Genomic DNA, 24,611 nt, shown 5'->3' with positions numbered 1-24,611 from the left:
CATCGAAATTAAAAGTAAAGGGCTTTTTATACAAAATAGAAAATATATGACTTGTTGATGCTTTGACATATATTTACACCATTCACAGGGCAATTTAGCTTCAGCCATTTTTATACCCGATACTCAAAATGAGTATTAAGGTATATTAGATTTGTGGTGAAAATGGATTTGTGTAACGTCCAGAAGGAAGCGTTTCCGACCCCATAAAGTATACATATGTATGTACATATGTATATATTCTTGATCAGCATCAATAGCCGAGTCGATTGAGCCCTGTCTGTCTGTCTGTCCGTCCGTCTGTCCGTCCCTATCAGCGCCTAGTGCTCAAGACTATAAGAGCTAGAGCAACGACATTTTATATCCGGACTTCTGCGATATGTCACTGTTACAAGTATATTTCAAAACTTTGCCCCGCCCACTTCCGCCCCCACAAAGGACGTAAATCTGGGGCATCCACATATCTCAGACACTATTAAGGCTAGAGTAACCAAATTTGGTATCCAGACTCCTGTTGGATCTTACTATAAAACGTATACCTCAAAATTTCGCCCCACCCCCTTCGGCCCCCAACAAGGACGAAAATCTGTGGCATCCACAATATGGAAGATACAAGAAAACAAAAAACGCACAATCATAGAGAATGAACGTATCTATGAGATTGCTGAATCTGTTTCAGATCGGATCATTTTTATAGCCAAAAGAAACAAATCAATTTGCCCGACGACATGTTCAGACACGTTTTCTGTCTCCCGCACTCCCGTACATTGTCGCTCAATGTAGCCATACTGACTATGTATCGGGTATAAATGTAGAGTTGCGGTCGCCGCAGCAAGTCACAAAGTTCCCCCTCGTTATAAATATTTTTCATTAACTCAACCTAAAATTTGTCTCTGAAATAATGGCTCAATGCAATAACAATTGCCGTTTTCGTGCTAACAGCTGTATCGATATATCGGAATAAAGGCTCTGTAGCACATTACAGAGGATTTTGAGTGCGTAATACACTAGAACCACTAACCATACAGTATACATACATACATACTGTATGGTTAGTGCTAGAACATACTATATTGTGCGATTAGCACGAGATCAGAAAATTAAACATATCGATGACAAAATTTTGCGAGAACGGTAGCACCAAAAAACGAAAACGGAACGTTTTGACTGACAACCCAAAGTTGCCTGAATATATTCGTGCCAGGGTTTCTTAATTTCCATTGGTACGCTACTGAGCGCAAAAATATCTACGAATCTGATTCGGCTGCTATAAAACATTCGATTGCTGGGCGTGCTATCGATATATTCCATACAATGTTGCAGCAACATTTTGGGTGTGTTTTAAGCAGCATGTTCCTAAGGGGAATCTTATCTTGTATCTTTCTAAATGCAGCTAACAAGTTCCTTGTCAATCTAATACAGACGCCTGTTTAAAACTCACCGAAAAATGTGCAAGTGCCTCGCCGGTAACGTAGCGTGTTGGTAAGTAACATACATAAATACTGTACATGTTTGTAAAAAAATTGCGTCTTTGTGAGTGAAATTAATATGTACCTACAAATGTATTTATCTACTGCTGCATATAGATATACAGAAAGATACAGATACACAAAAGAAAAGGTCTGTAGAAAGTGTTTTTAAAGAAAAAGATCAATTGTGTTTTCGAGTAACTTGGATATGCAAGTAAGAACCATTCTGACAAACATTCATACATGCATATGTACATATGTATGTATGTACATATATGTTTAATGTATAGAAGTACATAAACCTATGGAGATATAAACAACCAGTATCGAAATATCAGACTGTGTATTTTCAAATGCTTTGTTGAATTATCCGCAGAAACAAAAAAGTGTTACTCTGAGGGACTTGTGTTTTGGCCAATCGTATGATAAAATTATGTGATCTTGGTTGTTCAAACATCCATATTTACGCACATGTACAAACATATGTGTTTATATACATATGTACATCCAAATGTAAATGTGAATACGTATATGGACTGTGCAAAGCAAGATTGCTTCAAACTTGAGGGACAGAACTGATCATATCATGAATACCTATGTAGGTGTACACAAGTACATTCAAAGAAATATGTATACTGTATGGTTTTGGGGATGTTTCCGTTTTTTAATATTCTCGGTTTAATTCTTAAAAATTAAAAACAGCATAGTCAAATTTGCTGAAAGCTCTCAACAACGCTTACTATTAATAAATGTAACTTAAAATTTGTCACACTTGTCGTTACCCCAGAATGGCGCTCTGTTGTCTTTTCAGACAAAAATAAATGTTATTTTGAAGCGCCAAAAGACTAAACTCGATGCTCAAAGAGTATAGAAGTATATTAGTTTTGAATGTGTGTAACACCCAGAAAGAAGCGATTCCAGCCCCATAGAGTATATACATATACATGAATATATTTATTCTTAAACAGCCTCAATAGCCGAATTATTCTGCATACATATGTAACTATTGCTGTTTCAATTCGGATGGATTTGGAAACTTTGTTACAGACCGACAGGCAGACAGGGCTCAATCGACTCGGCTATTGATGCTGATCAAGAATATATACATATGTACATACATACATATGTATACTTTATGGGGTCGGAAACGCTTACTTCTTGACGTTACACAAATCCATTTTCACCACAAATCTAATATAACCCTATACTCTTTTTGAGTATCGGGTATAAAAACTATGGGGAATGATTGCTTTGAACTAGACGAACAAGCAAATTTAAGCTATTTTGCTTTTTTATGTTTTTATGTGTAATATTATACTTTAGATTCACAAATTTATGTACGATTGTTTTTATTATTAAACGAAAAAGAAGAAACTTTTATTATACTTTTTTCATATGGCTCCAAGCTGCCTGGCTCCAGACTGTCTCGGCTCCAGACTGTCTCGACTCCAGACTGTCTCGGCTCCAGACGTTCTTGTCCTTGGCTCCGCTTAGACGGAATGAAATCATTGTTTAGTTTTCTAGGCATATGATGCTCCCCAGAACATGACACTGTGTTGGCAATGGCCAGTTTCACATTTCCCAGTGCAGCAGAACTCGGGGGTGAAAATTTCATTTGATAAAATTTTGTACGCAATTACAAAAATGTATTACGTCATACATACATACATACATATGTAGGTAAATATTTATATTCTCAAAAAGAAAATCCTTATTTAATATGACAGACCGGGACTTTTTTTTACTTATTGCAATTTATCAGGACTATACTAGTATATTTTCACATACTCAAACTAGCAGTACTGTTAATAAGAATCACGATCTGACCCTGTACTCAGTTTCTATTTACATATCTACATATGTACATATGTATTTAACTTTATGAAATGAGTCCAAGCACGCTAATAAATAGTGGGGGTGCCGGAATGAAAGTGGAGTATTTTTTCGAGTACTAGTCCCAATGGAAGACAGCTAACGGTGGGGAAAGTATCCTTCTCTTAGATTAAATACATTAAATATATTGTATATGCCGGTCATAAAAACCTACCCCGTACTGGTAAGCCACACTGGGAGATAAAGAGGGCGCTTCCGAGTAAAATTGTAAATTGGTTTCTTCACTCTAACTATAAAATTGATCCAAATAATGAAACAATTTACAAAATTAAAAATGAAATGAATTACAAATCCTATTACTTTAGTTCTTATATTCTTTGAGATCCCGACCTCAATGATATTGAGACTGATCAAGAATACCTATATATGTACGTAGGCATATGGGGTCGAAAAACAAGCCAGTATTTTCTGTTACGTAAATTTACAAGAATTTGTTATATCACTGTGTTATATAAATATGCCTGAATTATAGTATATATATTTTTTTGTCTGCATCTTGTGTCTGCTCTAGGGGAGCACCCTCCCTATACATAAGCTTTTCCTTCTAGCACGCAGCCAGAGCCCCACCACCAACAAATGTGAAATACACAAACAGTTTTGCGTATTTCACTTTATCTGTATCTGCGCTATCCAGCAAGCACTTTCATATAAAAATACTTCTATGTATGGCACAAACTTTATACATACATATATAGATAGGTATACGTGTGTGTGCATAATAACGACACTATGAAACCCCACATTTCCACTTTGAACCGAACTGACGTTTTTGAAAATTGGGCCTTTAAAATGGTTAAATCATTTTTTTTAATTTTTAAAATCTGATATTTTTGTACGGTTTTTTCAGAGGTAGTGCTTTTTTCACATAGCATAAGTATCTAGCATCTGGTTGCATTGAACTTTGCAATTCGAGTGCAATAATAATAAATGCAGCTGTAAGTCGGACCCAAACACTCTGTAGCTTAAGCTTTCGGGCTAAAAAATATTAAGCTTTCAAATTCGAAATTGATGATATTTTGCGGCATACATGTTTAAGTCGAAAAGTCGAAATAAATTCATTTCTTGTGTTGTTCTATTTTTGTCAAAGTTCATTATACCCAGATGTACGATGGGAAGTTATGAGAAAGAAAGAAGTACTATCTCTAAGAACAAAAACATTAAAAAATATTTAAAAATAAAAAAATAAAACCCATAATGCATTCAAAAAAAGTAAAGCCTTTTGAATCTATCAAAAAGAGTCGGTTTGGTTTGAAGCCTAAAAAAACCCTTCTATTTTGTTTGTCTAGTGTTAGAGATGTTTTTAAACCATCCAAAGGCCACAATTAGAGTGACAGATTCGGCATGGTTACCCCGCTGCCGAGGTCGTCGAAGACGATTCCTCCGAGTATACGATGTCGCCTTCCCAGAAGGTAGGGACTTTGCAGAGGTCTTTTCAGCCATCTGGATACCACCGAGTTTGTGCCAATCTTGAATTATATCGAAGAAGGCCAACTTATGGCTAAGCGTCTTTTCAACATGCCCAACTACTTTGTGATCTAACTTTTACGTATGCATGTTGAGCTCCGATGAACACTCGTTCGTTGATCCAGGATCTTATGTGTCTGATGTGTCTGTAGTCGTTTGATGAAATGTGGTTTATCTTCCCAGAATTGGGAATGAGGAACACTCTCACCTCCCTCCATTCCTTGGATACGTTTCTAGTTAGAAGAAATCCTTTAAAGATTCTCTGCAGCCATGATAGTAGGTGTGAGCATGCCACCCGCAGCATGGGTGGTTTGATTTCATCCATTATCTACCATACGAAGTTGGCTTTAGAGAGGAGCCCCAGGGATTCTTGGCTAGGCCAAGTTTGGTGGCTACCTTTGACAGTACTCTTCAAAGCTTTGCGGCCTCTGGGGTGCTATCTATGGATTCTCTGAAGGACGGCCATGATTCACTTTTCGCCCTCCTACAGGTTTTCTTGTAGGCATGGAAGCTGTGATGATATGCATTTCCGCCTTCTTGTGTGTTCATCACTTTGGCTTTGTTGAAGAGTTTCCTAGATTCCGTCCTTATTTCGCTTAGCTCCCGTGTCCACCGCGAGCTGCTATTAGACTTTGGGGGTCGGCTGATCGGGCAGGATTTGAGAAATGCTTTCTGTAGAACCTTTGTGACATTCTGTGCCGCTTCCTCTAATTTTCCCATGTGATGGAGGGTGTCAGGTGGCATCTTCTTTACGGTTTTAGAAAAGCGAATACAATCTGCCCGGTTGGGATTACGGTAGGCCTTGACCATTTCTCTTTCCAATTTTATATTGTAAAGTATCCAGTATGGGTCCGAGAAGGAGCACTCACCGGATACATACCAATCTTCGATGGCGAGGGAGCCGCTGTTCGGGACCAATTTGTGCAACCCTCCTGGATTGTCGTTTCTCTCCTTCTTCTGTGTCTTCTGGGTCTTCTGGGTCTTCTTCGTCATGTGGCAAGAGTATCAACGCCCGCTTTGATCGGGGGAGGGATGCACAACTTCATAATCTTTCTCATTGGAACCTGATCCGTGGGGACAAGGCAGTATGCCGCTCCTGGCGAAAGTTCATCAAAGCCTTGAACTTTGGTTTTTAGAGAGTCACTGGATTCCACGTTACCACAGGCCACTGCTTCGGCTCCCTTGTACTACTTGATGCTCTTCATGGCGCTCAGGATTTCCGATTCAGGCATCCGCCAGTTGACGTTCGAGATCTATCCTTCACGACTTGTAGCCTGCCAGCCACGTTCGTTGGTTCTTCGCCTCGTCCGCCTTTATCTTCTCCACTGGGTCAGCATCTAGTAGACCTGAAGAGCACTGGATACCTCAAGGGGATGCTTAAGCGGATGGACGTTATGCTACCCGACTTTTAAAGAATCCCATACATCATAGCATCTTCTGTTGGCAATCATGCCGTATAGAGGATTTACAAAGTTTGATTTAGCTCGCTCCACTGGGTTAATCCACTTCTCACATAGAAAATTATAGGGATGAGCCCTAACACCATACAGCGCAGTGTGTATGTACAGTCAAATCGTGAGGTTTGCGGGCACGAAGTATTATTTATAAATAACTTGTATATATATAGTCGTATTTCTTTGTCGTTTCAGCTGCTTTAATTGCGCCCTTAGTGTACTAATATCAATCATCAGTACATTTTTAATCGTTTTCATTGTGGTCGGCTTGGTTGTGTACTTTGTTTACTACCACGAAAAGGAGGATGATGTCTCTAAACTCAAAAACGCGGTCACCGATAACTTCCAGTCAGGCATTGACAAAATAAAAGATGCCCTAAGCAAGAAATAAGCTTGCGTATAAAAATAAGTGGAGTAATTGAAAACAACCTGTAAATATTTTGATTTGTATTTAATCACTGGCTCACACAATTTACGAATATTCAATTTTTTTCTAGAATATGCCACCAACCACCTACTGAAGCGAAAAGCCGAAAACCAAAATGATGATAATCAAGCATTTCCAGTACCAGTACAAATAAACAGTTCACCATTTGATTGGTCCCGAATCTCTATATACAATCATGTTCCAATAGATATATATATATATATGTAAACACACAAATATTTATACCCTTTTAAATACAGAAAAATTAAATTCAAATCAAATGGAGTAAAATAAAACGAAGTCTTTGTGTCTATCCTTGAAGATCGACCATAACTCGAACTGTGAGATAAGTAAATGAAATGAGTAACTTATGAGTAGGCTATTTTAAAGCAGATTCAATCCTGCGTCATCAAACCACCACGTCAAGTAATTTTCAAAAACTAAGAACGAGTCCTAAAATAAGGAAAAAGGTATTTTATGCCTCTACGACAACTAAAATTTTTAGAGTATACATTTTTCAATTTTAAAGATCCATATGGTGCGGAAAACAGGGACGACTGTTAAAAAGTTCAATTTAAAAAAAAAATACAATAAACAGACCCTCGAATATCTATTCAGTCACCTTTAGTAACATTGCATGGAAGAACGACTTCCAGCTATGAAAATTAATAACACGAATGATATAACATAATAAATCCAAATCTAGAAACGCTTGTAAATAAGTAATTCTTAAAATATTTTTCAAAAAATATGAATAGCTCAGCTTATGCTAAATTCTTTTATTATTATTAGAAGGCCTTGTTGCATTTCGACCATACATTAATTTTGTTACCCTACAGCAGGATCATATTGAAGATCATTGTACGTTCAGGATTATAATAAGTTTAAGCACTTTGGTAAGCCCATTCCTCACCAAATGTTAAGATCTCTCTCTATAGAGAGCAGGGCATTCACATACAATAGGATGTATTCCGAGCGTTGCATGTTTGAGAGACCTTTGTCACACTATTGGAGCATTGTATTCAGTTCTACTCTTCTCGAAGTACGAATACGAATTTTATAAGAAGTTTCGGATTCATAGACTAAGCTACAAAAGTTTTTAGAATTAATGGACTCTGCATCAGAAAACTTTCTTATGCTCTGTGCATGGGACACTGTATTCCTGTCAGTACCTCTGTTCCATATAGATCTCACAAGTAATGACCAGTCCCCTGGTGCATCAAGCTAGAGCTCAAGACCTTGTTATAGCTAGATTTAACCGTAGGTCGCCCTGTATCGGGAGGCACGCCGTTAAAAGACACACTAACTTAGTTCCTTCATCCCATAACCAATTTATGTGGTAACACCCCGGATTAGGGGTTTTTCAGAGCATGTCTTAAGCTCGGCCATATTACGACTAGAGCAGGGGGCACCTCGAGCAGGATGTGGCTCTTTACTACATATGGCCGGTCATTCAATAGAAAACATACATAATGTATGTACGAATGCATATAACTTATTAATTGATTTATTGTTTAGGGTTGCATTTTGACACCAATTTTTTCAGCCCATTCACTTGAATGATACCAAGATAAAATAAGTCATTCAGCATGACACCCGAAGCGTTCTCTTACACAATATTCGTGGATAGCGAAGGCAGAAAACCTTTACACTTTCGTTGACTTTGGGTTTGCGGTTCTATTCGTGTTAATCATATGTAGGCGCGCGACTCCAAGTGTGAACAAGTTTATTGAAATACATAGCTAATTAAGAGACAAAGGGTTGGCTCTCTGCAAATTTGTCTCTTTTCAGGCCAGACTGTTGGAACGAGTCGTAAAGACGAACAATAGCCAACAATGAATATGTTCTTCAAAACAAACATAAATATAAACGGATAAACATACTGATGTATTAACTACTTCAGAGGCAGTCCACATTTTGAATCGACAAAAATTTACATAAGTTAAAAGAATATCAAAAGATGGCATTTGACCAAGTTTTCATATTTTTCTAGAGATTTGCGATGGAGATTTCTCAATGGACATGATATAACGGTTCTAGTGAATCTAGATTAATGAAAGTGATTTAAACAAGGTATTCATAAAACGTAACGACCCCATATGGTATAAAAGTGATAGATTATGCAGGGAAAGGTAGCAGATGCGTTTTAACCATGAAGCTGTTCACAACGGTTTTCTGCCTAAGTAAGTGATTCACCGATAGACACCCAGCTCATCCACCTCTAACAAAACTAAACAAAAATACTTAATTTCCAGGCTTGACCTTCAGCCTGGCCAGTGCAAAGAAAGTGGTTCAAGAGACCGGAAGACTAATCACGATCCAATCCCCAGCACCGGCACCGGCACCACCTCCACAGCAAAGTGTTATTTATAAGCTTCCTCCGCAGCATTATTACCCGCCGCCCCCACAGCACTGCAACTGTCCGCCTGGCCCCCCCGGACCCCCAGGGCCTCCAGGGGCGCAAGGGCCTGCTGGCCAACCAGGTGCAAAAGGTCATAAAGGTGAAAAAGGTGATCGAGGGGAAAAGGGGGAGAAAGGGCACTATGGAATGCCGGGACCTCCAGGACTACCAGGGCCAATAGGACCACCTGGCCCTAGCAAGTACCGTGGCGACCATGAACATCGCCATCACCACCACCCACCGCCAGGAACTCCTCCTCCCACTCCACCGCCGCCACCACCACATCACCATCACCACCCACATCCCCCAAAAATACCGTCACCGCCAATAATAATTCCCATTCCGCCACTGCCACTGCCACCGCCTCACAAAGGAGACCATCATCATCACCACAAGGGATATAAAGGACCCCCTGGACCCCCAGGGCCCCCAGGTGAGCTACTGAAATGCATACTGAAGTGCATACATAATTACTAAGAAGAGAAATCATGAGAATTAAGTAGCTGGAGATACCTTTACTCTCTGAAAAAATAACTGGGCGTATAAAATCCAATCAGGCTTTTATACCCGGTACTCATCGAGTACAAGAATATATTAGATTCGTGCAGGTTTATGTAACAGCCAGAGGGAAGCGTTTCCGAGTAAGAGTAAGAGTAGCTTCATAATGGTAAAGGTTTTGATTCTCTATGTGTGCCGGATAATCTTTTTGGTCTTAGTTTGCGGTGAAGTCTTTTCGCTGGTGCACTTAAGTGTGGGCGATTTTCATTGCTGATTATTTTTGCTTAAGTATTGACTAAAATTCAAAAGGGGGGTGTATCTTCAGGACTTTTAAAAGGTTCCTCGTGCAAGTGTAACGTACCACACCAGATATTTTTGTAATACATTTTTAGTACATAACGCCATGATGGAGGAAGTGTGGTCTAGTATATAACGACTTTATTTTAGAGAGAATGTTTGTTATCAGGGCTTAGAAGCCAATTAATTTTCCATGTTTTGGTTTTTAATGATTTGATAGTTTGAAGGAAGTGAGTTTGGAAGGGAAGTCTTTTGTGCAGTGTTACTCCTAGATATTTTTTTTATTTGTTTTTATTTACGCTTTGAAACAAACCGACTTTTTGTGATAGATCTGGGGAAAACCTCCGTTAAAAAAATAATAAAGGCCTTATGTCGAGGAAATTAAAAACTAAACTGAGCCAGAGGTAAAAACCATATGGTAAAAAATGGTAAAATGCTATTTTAGGAGGCTTGATGAAACCGTCTTTCTATAGATTTTTACAAACGATACCTTAAACAACGCCTATTAATGTTCCTATCAAGGAACAAAAAGAAATGGATTGTGAACGCTTCCCAGATCACTTTATCATCAATTGTGGGGAGGAGATTCTTTACCACCAACCTAGACGGGCCGTTTCTTCAGATAGCAATTCATCTTTGGTTGGTGCTTTTGGCCCAAGGCAGAGATGATGGAGGTGCTAGTTTTAGCAGCATTTCGGTTGCTGTTAAGATTTTTAAGCAAACCTTTCCATTCTTTGTAAGAAATGTTAAGAAAATATAAACCTATGACATTGCACAATGCGCAATGGTCTAAAAGCGATAAAACAGGAGCGACCCTATAAAGTATATATATATATAATAATATAATATTCCTGATCAGCATTATCGGCAGTAGCTTGTTTGTCGCCTAGTTCTCAAAGGCTATTATCTCATTATCAGTTAGAAATTGTATCGTCTATGCAATTATTTTCTTAATTTGTCCAAGTACTAATAATATTTAATCTCGTATTATCTACAGGAACGGGACCGCCTGGACCTCCAGGACATCCAGGAAATTCCCATCATCATCATCCACATCCTCACCCCCCCCAACCACCACCGCCACTACCGTATCCATACCCACCGACGGTACCATACCCTACACCACCGCAAATCCCATGGTACCCAGTTTCTGTACCAGTACCCTGGCCCTCAAAGGGGCACAAAGGTGATAAAGGGCATCATCACCATTATCCTCCATCGGAGGGTCACCACAAGGGTGGACATTATTATAACAACCACAACAAAGGTGATCATCATCATCATCATCATCCACCTTCCCATTGGCCACATTATCCCCACAAGGGAGGACATAAAGGTCAACACCCTCCCCCGCCGTATGGAGGTGGACACAAGGGTGATCCACACAATCCACAGCATGGAGGGCACAAAGGTGACCCACACGATCCACAGCATGGAGGGCACAAAGGTGGCCCACACGATCCACAGCATGGAGGGCACAAGGGTGATCATCACCACTCTTCTTACCCGCCTTACAATCACCACAACACCGGAAATGGGGGACACAATCATAACCATCCAAGTTCACCATCTTACCCGCAACCTGATCCACACAATCCTTATCACGGAGAAGAAAATAATTATGGTCATACCCATGAGCATCATCATCATAATAACCTTATAGGTCCCGATCATGACCACAACGGAGGTGAAGAACAATACCCGCGTGATGATCTCGATGTAGATGCTGAAGTAGAGGTAGAGGAAGAGGTAGAGGAAGAGGAAGAGGAAGAGAGCGTTGAGAACATTATTGACGAAAGTATTCAGGACTCTGCTGAGACCGAAGAATCTATGCACTTCGAACCGACTGAGTTTCAACAGTATTCCGAGAATACTAGCTATATCAGTTATGAAAACAACACACTGGACATGGATGGAGCTGCCTCAGTGGAAGAGATTGGTGAGGATGAAAACGGAAGTGCACCAAACAATGTTGAAACAGACGGAGACGATGAGGTGTTAGTAGAGAATCAAATAGAGATTGAAAACTTGAATGACGATAACCAGTCTACAGAGACTGATCCTGGGCAGGAGCGAGCCAACAAACGACCAATTATCTTAGCTATTGGAACCCCACGAAATCCATTTCACCTGTACGCATATGATCACTACAACTCATGAGCCACCCGACAAGACGAAGGTTACCGAAAATAAATATTATAACTGAAATTAACACATGAAAAATTTCCGTGCCTTGAATTTCTACCATATTTGAGGTGTATTTTGAAGTCAAAAATACTTAGATCAGCTAAACTTAACTTTTATTGATGAAGGAATATGAATCATTGCCAATGATAAAATCCAGTGCAACGAATTCAATCGTGGACGTCCTTCGTTGCAGGACGAATTCCGTTGGGGTCGTCTAAAATCATTTGCTCTGCCACAAAATATCGATGCTGTCCGCGAATGAGATAGAGAAAGAGACATCCTTGGGCATTAGCATAACTTCACACTGTCACTGTTACCTTAAGTCATACTGCAGCCGTGAAAGAGGGGCTTAATAGTCCCAACTTTCCCCGCAGAAATCACATACAGAATGTAACTCTGGAACGTGCATAGTTGATCCGTCGTCAGCAGGGACTCAGAATATCAACATTGTAGTATTGCGAGAGATGGTACAGTCATCTGCTGGGCTGTTTCGGAGTTCAGTAGAGCGACCTCCTGAGCCTGTGCTGCAGTTGTGACCTCAACTTCCTCAGTCTCTTGGTTGGCGCGTGTGTCGTCGTGACCTTCCTCGCCATGCTTTCCGCTGGCCTCAACATGGCCCTCATCCTCTTCAGTGCCTTTCCATCGACCTCATCCGTTTTCAGCCAGTGTGGTTTTTGGAATCTCTTTCCTCGGTTCAATAGGTGTCGCTGGGGACTTTTGGCCTCCTCCTTGGGAGTTTCCGTCTCTAGAAGAAACCGAAGTCATTTCCTAGCAGCCCCGCTAAGAGCGCGCTGAAGTGTACATATGTATGTATATACCCATAGGGGTAGACAAATAATAATAAATATTTAAAAAAACAGGGTGTTATGCTCCGAGCATTTCCTTCCCCCGCAACCACGCCCAACCATCTGTATTTCGTTTCTATGCCAGCTATACGTACAATAAAGCGGTGCGAGCAAAAAATCTGTTAATAAAAGATCAATAGAAACAGACCGACGGACAGACAGAGATCGCAATATTTTGTGCGTTACAAACTTCTGCCAAATGTTAATATACCTTCAAGAGTATACAAATATTCAGAGCTCCAAAACTATCAGAAAAAGAAGGTGCAATGAATTCATAAAAAAAATTAATTTAATATACATATTTCTTTACTATTTGAGTACCAGTCCTCGTAAAAAATGGTTGATATGTATTATAAAATGTAAAATGGAAATATTGATGGCATATTCTTTGCCTTGAGTTTACAAGTGAGAACAATTGTGAAGGCAATATTTAATAAAATCGATATATTAAAAACCATTTTGAAGCCATCGACTCGATGAAATTTTACCAGGCTCTCATAATATGATGGTATGCTTCCTGTACGAATCCATGTGCAGTGCCGCCGATTCCTGCCAATCGTTCAGCGACTTCGATTTGGACCCGATTGTATGTATGTATACTCGTATTGGGTCTGTCTGTGTTTTGAAGCGGACTTCTCTAGAACCTGCGCACTGACCATAATATGTATTTTGTAATCCGAACTCTCTCAGGTCTCAGTGTAACATAATAAGGAACAGAAAAAAAAAGTGAGAGAACAAGAGAGCTTTTTCTTCTTTCACCTGACACTTACATATAATAGCTGGTATGACAGGGATGGTTTTATTTAATTTCAAATTTAACCTATCCCAATACAGTAGACACTGTCCTTTTTGTGTTCTCAGCGCCTGGTAAGAGCTCAACTAAGTTTTCTTCATGACAAAGTCACACTATTTATCACGCAATATGGAACTTATATGGAACAATTATTATTATTGTATATTCGGATTATTGTATTATAATTAAAATGCATTTTTTTTAGAATTGTGTACAACTGCTTAAACCTGTCGTAAAATTTACATTTATATTATATTTTGTTAACCTTTCCGAAGGAATAGTATTTTAAGCAGAGTTTTGCAAAAAAGCTTCTCAACCCCCAGAGTTTTTTTAAAGAAAACTTTCAAAATTTTTTATGATTCCTTAATTGAAGAAAAAACATTGAATATAACATTTTCCCATTGCATGAAGAAATTAGATATGTGGAGTTAGCTTTAAAACTGCTTATATGCTTGCGCACAGCCCACAAGCCAAGGAATAACTAACTAACTTTTTCACCTGTCTCCCTTCTTCTATTCTATAACCAACATCAGTTTGGTTTAATTAGTTTAGTTTTCTCGTATCTTCGAAATTGTCGCAATTTCAAAATACACTTTTAACAGTGTGATATCACAGTCTGGTAACAAAATTGGGTTGCCCTAGCGCTTATAGACGGACAGACACTCACTTTTGCATTCGAAAGATTCATATTTCCCAGGTGGAAATGCTTAATCAACTTTTCCCACGTATTGTGAAGCTCTAAATATTGTACAACAATGCCGAAATAAACGTTTCTAACTTATAAAATTTTTCTTTAAAATATAATTAATTTCATGATAAATGACGAGAAGAGGAGGCGGCGCATATTAAGACATTAAAATGTCTTCTTCCCGATATTATCCACATTGGAAAGGATAGTTGGGCGCGAAGGTAGTCTACCCATGGATAGAACCACTAACCATATAGTATATAGATGTGCCAGTGCATACTTCGAAAGCGTCACAGAACTACATAGGTCGCAGGGACTCTTTTCGTTTTCTTTGTGATTTCTGATCTAATTTATGGACAATTGCCTCCAGCATATTTGAATGTATGGGTACACAAGCAATCTCACCAGAACCAAAATTTGAGTTGGTAAATTGTAAATATGAAATGAAGATTAATAACCTACTAGATGGATATCCCATTTCACTACCTACCAGATGGGTACCCATTTCACTAGCTACTAGACGCCTACCCATTTCACTAGTTCGGGGGTAAACGATGTGGTGTCGCTGGTCCCCATGTCGTAGGACATTGCGGGTAAAAATGGAAATGATGAAAAGCATTGCTAAGAGTTAGTAAAGAAAGTAACCCTGGTCTGATAGGGAGTAGTGATATCACGACCTCCGAACTAGTTCCCAGTACTGCTGGGAGAAAACAGAAATTAGCATCAGCATCAGATCTCTAAAAACGAAAAAAGCATACAACACACATGTTTTTTTGGAAACATATTGCGTGTGTACTAACACATGCAAAGAGGTTCTCTCTGCGCTCTCTCATGATGACGCGTCAGCACCCGAACGCCAGAGCCGAAGTGTCTGGGGTATTCGAACTGGTAACCCAGCGTGTGACACTTTCTGGTATGAACTGGCAAATCTATATACTGTATACTATATACAACGAACTAGAGCAAAATTCGAATTATTTACATGTCTTTCTCAAAAGATTCCGTGATGTTCGTATATCCATCATATGCATACATACATACATTCCATACAGTTGCGCGCCCTTTAAGAATATTTAACCCATTCTATCTGACAATTCTACGATAGTGCCATCGATGGTTTTGCAGCCCTAATAACCAGCTGCTCTAAATTCATCACAAGACATTTCTAAAAAAATTTAAACAAATTCGACAAGATTGCTAATATTGTAAAAAAAAGTATAGACAGAAGACTGAATTTAATGTTCCTTCTTATTGGGATCCGTACTATTTTAATGGCACAATCTCGAATGGTAGTGAATGACGACTATGAACACCCAGATTATATAGAATATATTCTAGAATCCGTTCTGATGCCCAGTGATGAAAGCTTAGATTTCAATCTGTTAAGGAACGATTACAACTCTGTGCTTTTACACAAATGTCAATGCGATAAGGGCGGTTGTGCAAATAATGAAAGATGCTCACACGGAGGTGCTTATGAGTACTGTCCAGATGGAAAAGAATTGATTCAAAGGCAGACTAACGAAAAAGGCAATATCCCTATTGTGGAGTGCAATTCCTTCTGTGAGTGTCGGATAGATTTTTGCACTAATCGACTTGTGCAGTACGGTCCAAGAGCAAATTTGGAAGTATTTAATTCTCCGACTTACAAATCAAAAGGTGTCCGCACGAAAGTAAGCATTCCTTGTGGTGCCTTCATCTGCGAATATGCAGGGGAAATTCTAACTATTTCTGAGGCCAAACGACGCATAGTTACCAACAAAAAACTGGGATCAATGAATTATGTGTTAATACTCAACGAATACACTAAGACCGATGACTGCTACGAAGATAAACGACAAGTCACTATTATAGATCCTTCTCGACGTGGAAATATTGGACGCTATATTAACCACAGCTGTGACCCCAATTGTGAGATAACGGCGGTACGAATAGACTGTCCCATACCAAAAATATGTGAGTTTTATTAAATTTGTACAAGTTACCGGAAAATTTTCGTTTTATATAGATATATGTACATATGTACATTTTTAAAGGTGTTTTCGCAGCACGCAGCATTCTTGCTCAAGAAGAACTGTGCTTTCATTACGGTGGAGAAGATCGATACGTAGAAGATCAAGCAAGTGATAGCAAGGCTTGCCTCTGCACTGCTGATAGTTGTACTGGTTTTATGCCAAATTCTAAAATAATATAGATTATTAAGGGATAATATTTAAAAAAATTTACCGACTTACCCCTCACAGTTTATTTTGTACATTGTTTTCAAGCGGAGGTAGCTTTTCAAGTATCCAAGACTCAAGATCAAGAAGCGACGATTTTTTCAGTTCATGAAGTGTATTTTTCATTGGTTGGAATGTACCATTGACTCCTAACATTTGAAGAGATTTAAAAGTCTCCAGGCCCCACTCAAGCGGTACTAAGGTATCGCCCTCACCATGAAACATTCGGAGCTCTGGAAGATGGTGATGTGAGCGCGACTGCAGGGATTCATAGACTATGGAGCTACGATTGAGAAAAGAAGAGTGGGCAAAGACACCCGCAAGTCCAGCATTCAAATGGTAGCTCGTATGCAAGGCTATCGCACCGCCCATTGAAAAACCGCCCACAATGATGCGGCTAGTTGGTATGCCTGCTGAAACCTCTTCTTCGATAAGTTGATGAACGATTTCGTAACACTGCGACATGCTCTTTTTACTTTCCTGTGCCGCAATGTTGACCGAGCGTCGATCAAACCAAACATTGGACTCCTGGCCGTTTAACGGCGTATACTTTTGCATTGGTGCTGTTGGATATACGATTTTTATGTGCGGGTATTCCAAATTCCGACCCAACAGAAAGCGCACCCATTCCAGTATCCCCGGACCAGTGTCACCGGAGCCATGGAAAAATATTACGGATGCGCTCTGTTTGCTCGTTGCATTTATCGTCGTCAAGGCGGGTCTCATCTTTACTTCGGGGCTATAGATCAAACAACAAATAATAATAATAATAAATTTGTGTGGCCCTCAGACATATACCGAAATATACATCACAAATTTCAAAATATACCGTAAATATACTGACGAATTATTTGTATGAGAGTTCCATTATATTCCTCGTTTTTGATATTCGGTTTAATATTATTAGCTAGCTAGAGCCCTCATCAATTAAAACATAATTTTATCCGATTGATAAATCAATTTCATACAAGACTGTTTATCTTTATGTCCTCAGCCTTATTGGATTGTTTATAAAATATGTTTTAAGCGTTATGCCGCGTCTTAAAATATACTGGAAAGTAATCAAATATACGGTCAGACCCTCAGATATATACCTTCTCTTTTCAAAATGTACCCTAAATATACCGAAGGAAACGAAACAGGATAAAAACCAAACGTATGCTAAGGTTGTGTGTTGCGTGGTTCATGAACGAACAAAAAATAACTATTATATGGAACGAACTGAATAAGTTAACTTTAACCCATTGCCGAATAGAAAATACACACAAAATTATATGGAATATTACACCTGGTATTTTTCTAAGCAGTTTATAAAAATTCTATGGGATTTCACTTATTGTCGTTTGTCCATCGTCCTCCTCCAGCATAAAAAAAGCAGTTATAAATGAAGACTTAAGCATAATTAATTTGTAAGAAAAACACAGCTGACCAACTAGTGTAACTGAAGTTGGTTTCCTGATTACACTCTGCCATTATTGAAATATTTCTGGATTAGTGTTGGGTACATTTGCTCATTTAGTGTAAGGTGATGTTTTCCAACACCTTTCAGCCTGTTTACACTTAATATTTTAATGGAAATTGTGAGTGGCAGGTGCGAATTTATGAATTTATATTCATAAACATTGTGAGTGGATTAAATGTGAACAAATAAAGTAGAAAACTTGGTTTAAAAGGTGCATTCCATACTGGAACAACCTAAAAGAGACCTGAAAAGTTTTTTGATGAAAGTACAGAAACAAAAGGCTGTGTGCCATTCATACTCATCAGCATGTGTGTACCAATCTAATGCAAAAGTTTACTTACCAGGACTTATATTTAACCGACAGCTGTTGAGTAGACGGCAATACAATTCATTTATATAAAACCAAAGTTCAACAGTACCCTTCCAAACACGCGCTGATTACGTTATTTGTATATCACCTACACCAATGCATAGCAATGCATGTATATTTATGTATATGTATGGTTCAGTTTGAACGAGTTTTGCCTCCTCACAATGATTCGGCAGTAATTCACACTGTTTTTCCCTTAATCATTGCCTAATAAACATACATACAATGCATACACATGTATGTACAATTAAATATAAAAGTATGATTATAGTGGAAGTTGTAACGATTAAAAGATAAACAACTAAAATAAATACATGCATACCTATTCCGCATCAAGGGGTTTCCCGTACTCCTGACATCCAAATTTACAGTCAGTCTTGGTTTTTCTTTTAATTTCAATATGAAAAGTATGTAGGCAGTATTATTAAATAGGAAAGATTGCTAATGACAAACATGTTTGTACAGTTATACATCGAGGATTCCACCAACAATGGTGTTATTTTATACTATTCCATGTACTGACATACATACATATATCAGAAGGATATTCAAATAGACTTCCGGTAAAATTAGTCAGTACAAAAATTCGTCAGTTGTAAAAGTATCGTATAAAATAAGAAATATCAGAATTGATATCGTTCCTTCTGGAATTCAGCCCTAACACAGTTCATTCATAGCAAGAATTCTTATCGCATTGTAGTGAAAATGAGTTTTTATGAGCACACATATGCATTTTTCGAAAAGAACAATACACCTGAAAGTCACCGAACAACTCATGTAAGCATGATAATGCTTTTAGTAAATCTGATAGATAACTTAGGTTTGTTTTCATAAAGAGAGCCCCTCGCTAGGTGAACGGACTTCCACAAATCAGTTGACTTACTCTCCCTCTGCGTGTCGTACGCATGATCGCGAATCAAATAATTTCGCTTGCGTGGGGCTCTCGTTTTCAAACAGCTAAACTGAACGATAATAGCCTCAGCGTCGTTTCACACATATGTACTCGGAGTTAGGTTTCTTCAGTTCTAAAATTTCTGACACCTAATCAGTGACCAATATGCATATTGTGTGGCATAATTAAGTCGATTTTATATACGTATCTGTGATCACTCGTATTAGAGGATCTACTGTCTTAGGCAATATATCGTGACAGTTCCTCAAGTGTTTGAAAAAGAGTCTCGTCATCCCTATCAGTGCCAAATGCAAATGCAGTATGAAAACTGTATACCCGACCGTTTTCCGGCCCAGATGACCTCCCCGATGCATAATATGTGCACCCGTCAACCAGAAGGTTCGTTTCTTAGGATTTCTATACTACAGTGCTGAGTAATTTTTCTCGCGCTGTTTTTGGTAAAATAAAAAAAAAAAACTGAGCATGACTCTTCAAATCACGAATCAAGCTCTCTTACCTACAGTCTAAAACCGTCGCAATGATTGGCAAAAATGTTCCAACAAATTCTTGATTGTGTACAGTGGAGACCCAAAAAGTAGAACTGCACCTGCTTTTATGATGAAATTTAGCTTTTGCAATTTGAATTATTACTTGTGTTTTTTCTGTGGATATTCATTGGCAATGATCTTCTAAAAGTCGACAGTAGGATGTTGCTTAGCAGATAACTGCAAAACTAGTTTGCGTTTAATATAAAAAAACGGCTAGTAATATTATGTGTGTGTTTTGTTTGGTCACGTAAGAAGAAACAAAAAACAATGCGGTTTTGCGGTATGTGATGGTTATCTGTTTGCGAAGGTTATCCGACCCGTATCATCAGGATAATGTAGCAATAACCCCTGACCAATCTAGGTAAAAAAGTATTCTTATTTAACAATGGGAAGATTTCTTAAAAGTAGCATCTTGTACTTTACGCCAATTTAAGCAAGATAAGATAACATGTACATACATACATACATATGTATGTAGCTTTAGCTTATTAGCTATATGTACGTGTGTACTATAGAGTCAACCAACTCATGGGGCACGACATAGAGCCTTGCCTGAATCCACATTAAATTAATATTATCATTGTGAATGAATTTGGTTTTACCGCTCTAATATTGGTCCTCTGGTTTTCAGAGATGGAGATGAACAACCATTCCGAACGTTGTTCCATCTCAACCGCATGCGGACGGTTCGAGTCGGTCTCCCCCATAGATGACCACGATGCAACGGACGATGACATGACATTTTGCATGTCAAACTACGCCAAGGAAGCTCTAAAGATGATGTTCATGATGCGCTCACACGGCATGCTCACAGATGTCGTGCTGGAGGTAAAAAAGGAGCTCTTTCCCGCCCACAAAGTAGTGTTGTCCGCAGCATCGCCTTATTTCAAAGCTATGTTTACTGGTGGTCTGAAGGAGTCAGAGATGTCGCGCGTGCAGCTTCAGGGGGTAAGCTAATATCAACGGTTAACCTCAATTTGTTGGTTTAATAGATGAACAGTTTGCCCCTTTCGTTTTTGTAGGTTTGTCCCACAGCAATGTCGCGAATTTTGTATTTTATGTACACCGGACAAATTCGAGTAACCGAAGTAACTGTTTGCCAACTGCTGCCTGCAGCGACCATGTTCCAAGTGCCAAATGTAATTGATGCATGCTGTGCCTTCTTAGAAAGACAATTGGACCCAACAAACGCTATCGGCATTGCAAACTTTGCGGAACAGCACGGGTGTGTGGAGCTTCAAAAGAAAGCCAACATATTTATTGAAAGGAACTTCACTCAGGTGAGTAATACCACTGACAATAGTGTTGGAGTAAAGAATAGTGAGTAGTGAACAACATTTCCCCGATAACATGGCTTGTTTGACCTAGGTCTGTCAAGAGGAGGAGTTTCTACAGCTTTCGGCATATCAACTCATTGCCCTCATTCGAAGAGATGAGTTAAACGTGCAGGAGGAACGCGAGGTTTACAATGCTGTTCTTAAGTGGGTAAAGTACGACGAAGACAATCGGCACTGCAAGATGGAACACATATTGGGAGCCGTCCGATGCCAGTTCCTAACGCCCAACTTCCTCAAGGAGCAAATGAAGAATTGCGATGTGCTACGCAAAGTTCCGGCGTGTCGCGAGTATCTTGCAAAGATCTTCAAAGACCTAACGCTGCACAAGTGCCCTGGAGTAAAGGAGCGTACACCGAACACGACGCGTATGATATTCGTCGCGGGCGGTTTCTTTCGACACTCTCTAGACATACTGGAGGCTTATAATGTGGACGACAAGACGTGGACTACATTGCCGAACTTGCGGATTCCACGATCCGGCCTTGGCGCAGCATTTCTTAAGGGAAAGTTCTATGCAGTCGGTGGCCGAAACAACAACATGTGCTCATCCTACGACTCCGACTGGGTAGATCGTTATAGTGCCATCAGCGAGACTTGGCGTCCGTGCTCGCCAATGTCCGTACCGCGTCATCGTGTGGGTGTAGCAGTTATGGACGAGCTGATGTATGCTGTGGGGGGCTCCGCAGGCATGGAGTATCATAACACAGTGGAATAGTGCGTATAAAATGATGATGTTCAATACCAGATTATGCTTAGCTAAAGTCTTAATTATTTGCAGCTATGACCCAGACCTCGATCGATGGACGCTTGTTCAGCCAATGCATTCGAAACGCTTGGGTGTGGGCGTAGTAGTAGTCAATCGCCTGCTTTATGCGATCGGCGGTTTCGATGGTAACGAGCGATTGACTAGTGTTGAATGTTACCATCCGGAAAACAACGAATGGAGTTTCTTGCCGTCTCTGCAAACCGGTCGCAGTGGAGCGGGTAAATTGAACGATTATATTTATAATCTGTATTTCTGTTATGATCGGTTCTGTGTTTTTAGGTGTGGCTGCTATTAATCAGTTCATTTACGTAGTTGGTGGCTTTGATGGTACTCGGCAATTGGCCACTGTAGAACGCTATGATACCGAAAATGAGACCTGGGATATGGTTGCACCCATACAAATTGCGCGCAGTGCACTATCCCTAACACCTCTCGATGGAAAACTGTACGCTATTGGTGGTTTCGATGGCAATAACTTTTTATCCATCGTTGAGGTATACGATCCTCGCACAAACACATGGGTAAAGGGTACGCCGCTGAAGTCGGGTCGGTCTGGTCACGCGTCGGCTGTTATTTATCAACCCGCATGTGCCAATTCATTTATGGACTACGAGGAAAGCGAGACGCCAAGGCGGGATGGCAGTAACGACGACACGGAAAGGGACTTATCACGAGATCCATGCGGAAGTCAAAGTCCGCACTTTGCAGAGAACACACCCATGCAATTCCATACGTCATTTGGAATGAGCGGTTGTCACAATTGTGAGTCGGAAATAGAAGTCGCAAAAGCCGTCGCTGCAGAAACGCAAGACTATCGAAATTCCGGTATTGACAAACAGGAGCAACGGAAACCAATATTCTGGGGACCAATAAAACAGTGTAAATCTCGGGGAAAGTCACCGGCGCCTTGGCCAGACCCTGGAGGTACACCAACAACATCCTCGCCCATTAGGGATGATAAAACGCGAACGAGATGTATACTCAGTCCAGTACGTACAGCAGCGAAAGCTTTACACAACACAATTGAATGGCGACTTCGTAAGCTCGCAGCAGCCACATGACAATGAGAATCCGCACCGCATAGCCAAAACCAAAATCAATATTCATTGTTCAAAGATTATTTTGTATCACTTAGAATTCCATTTTGAAAAGCATTCCATTGAAACATTGAGTATGTGCGGATTCAGGTATGGTATGTAGTTTTTTGCATATTAATGAGTGCACAAGACTATTCACACATATGTTCGCTAAGTGATATTTATGTTTTATGGCATCCATAACATTAACGGCGTATGGCAGCCCATTGTTTTAAGATTGATTAGGATTTGTAACTAAGCTATAATACCGTATTTTATACATTTGTATGCATAATGGCCTAGTTTAATTTTACATATACATATGTATGTACAAGTTACGAAAAAAAAAACATCCTCCCATTACAATTAATAGACAAGGTTAACACTGTACATTTAATAAAAAAGCACTCCACAATGAAATGGAGTTTGAAACCATGGTACCGCATGGCACAATGCATTTATTAATTATATCTTGTTGTGGATTTTTAGACATTTTAAGTTTATTTCGTGTGCATACATAAGCTTTTAGGGGCTTTAACTTAAAGGCTTCTTTGCTTTCGAGGTCGCGGTGGATTCCATGAAACTGGTGTGTTATCGGTAATAGACACTATATTTAATCCACCCATTTGCAGCCCTTTAATAGCCGACTGCAATTATAAAGCAATAATTTATTTGATTATGTATGATAGGTGGAATGTGCAAGCCTACCATTCGTCCAGGTCCGAGGCCACGAACCTTCACTCGAATCGTTTTCCAACCCAATTCAATTGCTTTCTGCAATTAAAAATGTAGTAAAATACATACATGTAAAATATATAATAGTAAAGCTATATACAGGTATGTTTGTAGAAATGTACATTTACTTATGTATAGCTAGCTAAGAATATGCCACACAACTCACTGCGCTTATGCTTACGGCCGTCGCTTGTGCCGCAATGTTCGTCCCCTTCCTGGTATTTTTAAATCCTTCTATACCGCAAGAACGTATTATCCTAGGTACACCTAAAATACGAATTATATCATTTATAGTTATATATATCTATTAAATCATGCCTTTGTAGTCCGTCACTGATATTATTGTGTTGTTTGGAGAAACGCGGATGTTGCAAACGGGCAGCTCGTTGAAGGGCATTCCATTAAATAGTTGAGTGGCTATGGCTGCATCGGGAAAGAACTTGGACTTTCTATAAAAACGACCAAATATTATTCAGTTGTTATTTATTTCAAAATGCGTGGCTCGTACCGGTTAATAAGTGTATCTATATCCACAGACTTTTCGCCAACAGTTCCCTCGTCCTTAGCGGGCAGCGACGCCAACATTTCCTTGCGGTCTTCTGCCTTTCTGGAGCACACGCTTGTGTGAATGCTTGAAGTACTTAATGGCATTTGTACGGGCAAATTAACTCGCTTAGCATAGCGAACGGCATTTAAAATCGCTTTAATATACATTTTTATAAAATCTCAACAAACATATGTTCTCAGTTACGTCATTTCCAGTGTGACCAGTTCAACACGGAATTATCGACAC

At 39.4% G+C, this 24,611-nt stretch overlaps 6 protein-coding genes across 9 annotated transcripts; 4 read left to right on the top strand and 2 right to left on the bottom strand.

Moving 5' to 3' along the window:
• Window positions 1-1,369: 1,369 nt before the first annotated feature.
• On the top strand, window positions 1,370-6,980 carry LOC108156813 (protein midgut expression 1). Its single transcript, XM_017288507.2, has 3 exons — window positions 1,370-1,479; window positions 6,473-6,708; window positions 6,775-6,980. The coding sequence occupies exons 1-2, from the start codon at window positions 1,445-1,447 to the stop codon at window positions 6,666-6,668; spliced, it is 231 nt and encodes a 76-aa protein (XP_017143996.1). The 5' UTR covers window positions 1,370-1,444; the 3' UTR covers window positions 6,669-6,708; window positions 6,775-6,980.
• A 112-nt stretch (window positions 6,981-7,092) lies between these two features.
• Window positions 7,093-14,513, top strand: LOC117187156 (collagen alpha-5(IV) chain-like). Its single transcript, XM_033389221.1, has 3 exons — window positions 7,093-8,887; window positions 8,960-9,538; window positions 10,898-14,513. Exons 1-3 carry the CDS (start codon window positions 8,857-8,859, stop codon window positions 12,058-12,060), a joined length of 1,773 nt encoding a protein of 590 aa, XP_033245112.1. The 5' UTR covers window positions 7,093-8,856; the 3' UTR covers window positions 12,061-14,513.
• A 1,005-nt stretch (window positions 14,514-15,518) lies between these two features.
• On the top strand, window positions 15,519-16,769 carry LOC108153915 (probable histone-lysine N-methyltransferase set-23). 2 transcript variants are annotated; one of them, XM_017284010.2, is made up of 3 exons: window positions 15,519-15,976; window positions 16,073-16,369; window positions 16,450-16,769. In XM_017284010.2, the coding sequence occupies exons 1-3, from the start codon at window positions 15,652-15,654 to the stop codon at window positions 16,605-16,607; spliced, it is 780 nt and encodes a 259-aa protein (XP_017139499.1). In that variant the 5' UTR covers window positions 15,519-15,651; the 3' UTR covers window positions 16,608-16,769. The 2 variants fall into 2 exon arrangements, with proteins under 2 accessions (XP_017139499.1, XP_033245114.1); XM_033389223.1 differs by having other exon boundaries at window positions 15,519-16,369.
• LOC108155253 (lysophospholipase-like protein 1) lies at window positions 16,358-17,404 on the bottom strand. Its single transcript, XM_017285948.2, has 2 exons — window positions 16,648-17,404; window positions 16,358-16,593 (listed from the first exon to the last, which is right to left on the bottom strand). The coding sequence occupies exon 1, from the start codon at window positions 17,356-17,358 to the stop codon at window positions 16,651-16,653; it is 708 nt and encodes a 235-aa protein (XP_017141437.1). The 5' UTR covers window positions 17,359-17,404; the 3' UTR covers window positions 16,358-16,593; window positions 16,648-16,650.
• A 749-nt stretch (window positions 17,405-18,153) lies between these two features.
• On the top strand, window positions 18,154-23,528 carry LOC108155250 (kelch-like ECH-associated protein 1B). 3 transcript variants are annotated; one of them, XM_017285944.2, is made up of 6 exons: window positions 18,154-18,212; window positions 20,536-20,852; window positions 20,927-21,184; window positions 21,273-21,955; window positions 22,020-22,225; window positions 22,287-23,528. In XM_017285944.2, exons 2-6 carry the CDS (start codon window positions 20,538-20,540, stop codon window positions 23,066-23,068), a joined length of 2,244 nt encoding a protein of 747 aa, XP_017141433.1. In that variant the 5' UTR covers window positions 18,154-18,212; window positions 20,536-20,537; the 3' UTR covers window positions 23,069-23,528. The 3 variants fall into 3 exon arrangements, with proteins under 3 accessions (XP_017141433.1, XP_017141432.1, XP_017141431.1); XM_017285943.2 differs by having other exon boundaries at window positions 18,167-18,256; XM_017285942.2 differs by lacking the exon at window positions 18,154-18,212 and adding an exon at window positions 19,387-19,755.
• LOC108155254 (28S ribosomal protein S11, mitochondrial) lies at window positions 23,476-24,590 on the bottom strand. Its single transcript, XM_017285949.2, has 5 exons — window positions 24,327-24,590; window positions 24,137-24,267; window positions 23,985-24,085; window positions 23,792-23,857; window positions 23,476-23,730 (listed from the first exon to the last, which is right to left on the bottom strand). The coding sequence occupies exons 1-5, from the start codon at window positions 24,530-24,532 to the stop codon at window positions 23,623-23,625; spliced, it is 612 nt and encodes a 203-aa protein (XP_017141438.1). The 5' UTR covers window positions 24,533-24,590; the 3' UTR covers window positions 23,476-23,622.
• Between the last annotated feature and the right edge of the window lie 21 nt (window positions 24,591-24,611).

This window comes from Drosophila miranda, chromosome 2 (genome assembly GCF_003369915.1).
Source record: "Drosophila miranda strain MSH22 chromosome 2, D.miranda_PacBio2.1, whole genome shotgun sequence".
NCBI classification, from domain to species: Eukaryota; Metazoa; Arthropoda; class Insecta; order Diptera; family Drosophilidae; genus Drosophila; species Drosophila miranda.
The sequence above is the reverse complement of the archived record's forward strand: the minus strand, read 5'-3'. Positions and strand labels throughout refer to the sequence as shown.

Bases quoted from the DNA above. Each gene is read 5' to 3' on its own strand.
- LOC108156813 (XM_017288507.2), top strand. From the start codon at position 1,445: ATGTGCAAGTGCCTCGCCGGTAACGTAGCGTGTTG. The intron at 1,480-6,472 runs GTAAGTAACATA...TTGTCGTTTCAG, and splicing joins GCCGGTAACGTAGCGTGTTG to CTGCTTTAATTGCGCCCTTA.
- LOC117187156 (XM_033389221.1), top strand. From the start codon at position 8,857: ATGAAGCTGTTCACAACGGTTTTCTGCCTAA. The intron at 8,888-8,959 runs GTAAGTGATTCA...CTTAATTTCCAG, and splicing joins CACAACGGTTTTCTGCCTAA to GCTTGACCTTCAGCCTGGCC. The intron at 9,539-10,897 runs GTGAGCTACTGA...TATTATCTACAG, and splicing joins TGGACCCCCAGGGCCCCCAG to GAACGGGACCGCCTGGACCT.
- LOC108153915 (XM_033389223.1), top strand. From the start codon at position 15,652: ATGTTCCTTCTTATTGGGATCCGTACTATTTTAATGGCACAATCTCGA. The intron at 16,370-16,449 runs GTGAGTTTTATT...ACATTTTTAAAG, and splicing joins CTGTCCCATACCAAAAATAT to GTGTTTTCGCAGCACGCAGC.
- LOC108155253 (XM_017285948.2), bottom strand. From the start codon at position 17,358: ATGAGACCCGCCTTGACGACGATAAATGCAACGAGCAAACAGAGCGCA.
- LOC108155250 (XM_017285942.2), top strand. From the start codon at position 19,665: ATGCAAATGCAGTATGAAAACTGTATACCCGACCGTTTTCCGGCCCAG. The intron at 21,185-21,272 runs GTGAGTAATACC...TGTTTGACCTAG, and splicing joins TTGAAAGGAACTTCACTCAG to GTCTGTCAAGAGGAGGAGTT. The intron at 22,226-22,286 runs GTAAATTGAACG...CTGTGTTTTTAG, and splicing joins AACCGGTCGCAGTGGAGCGG to GTGTGGCTGCTATTAATCAG.
- LOC108155254 (XM_017285949.2), bottom strand. From the start codon at position 24,532: ATGTATATTAAAGCGATTTTAAATGCCGTTCGCTATGCTAAGCGAGTT. The intron at 24,086-24,136 runs GCATGATTTAAT...TTCGTATTTTAG, and splicing joins ATCAGTGACGGACTACAAAG to GTGTACCTAGGATAATACGT. The intron at 23,731-23,791 runs GTAGGCTTGCAC...TTATAATTGCAG, and splicing joins GCCTCGGACCTGGACGAATG to TCGGCTATTAAAGGGCTGCA.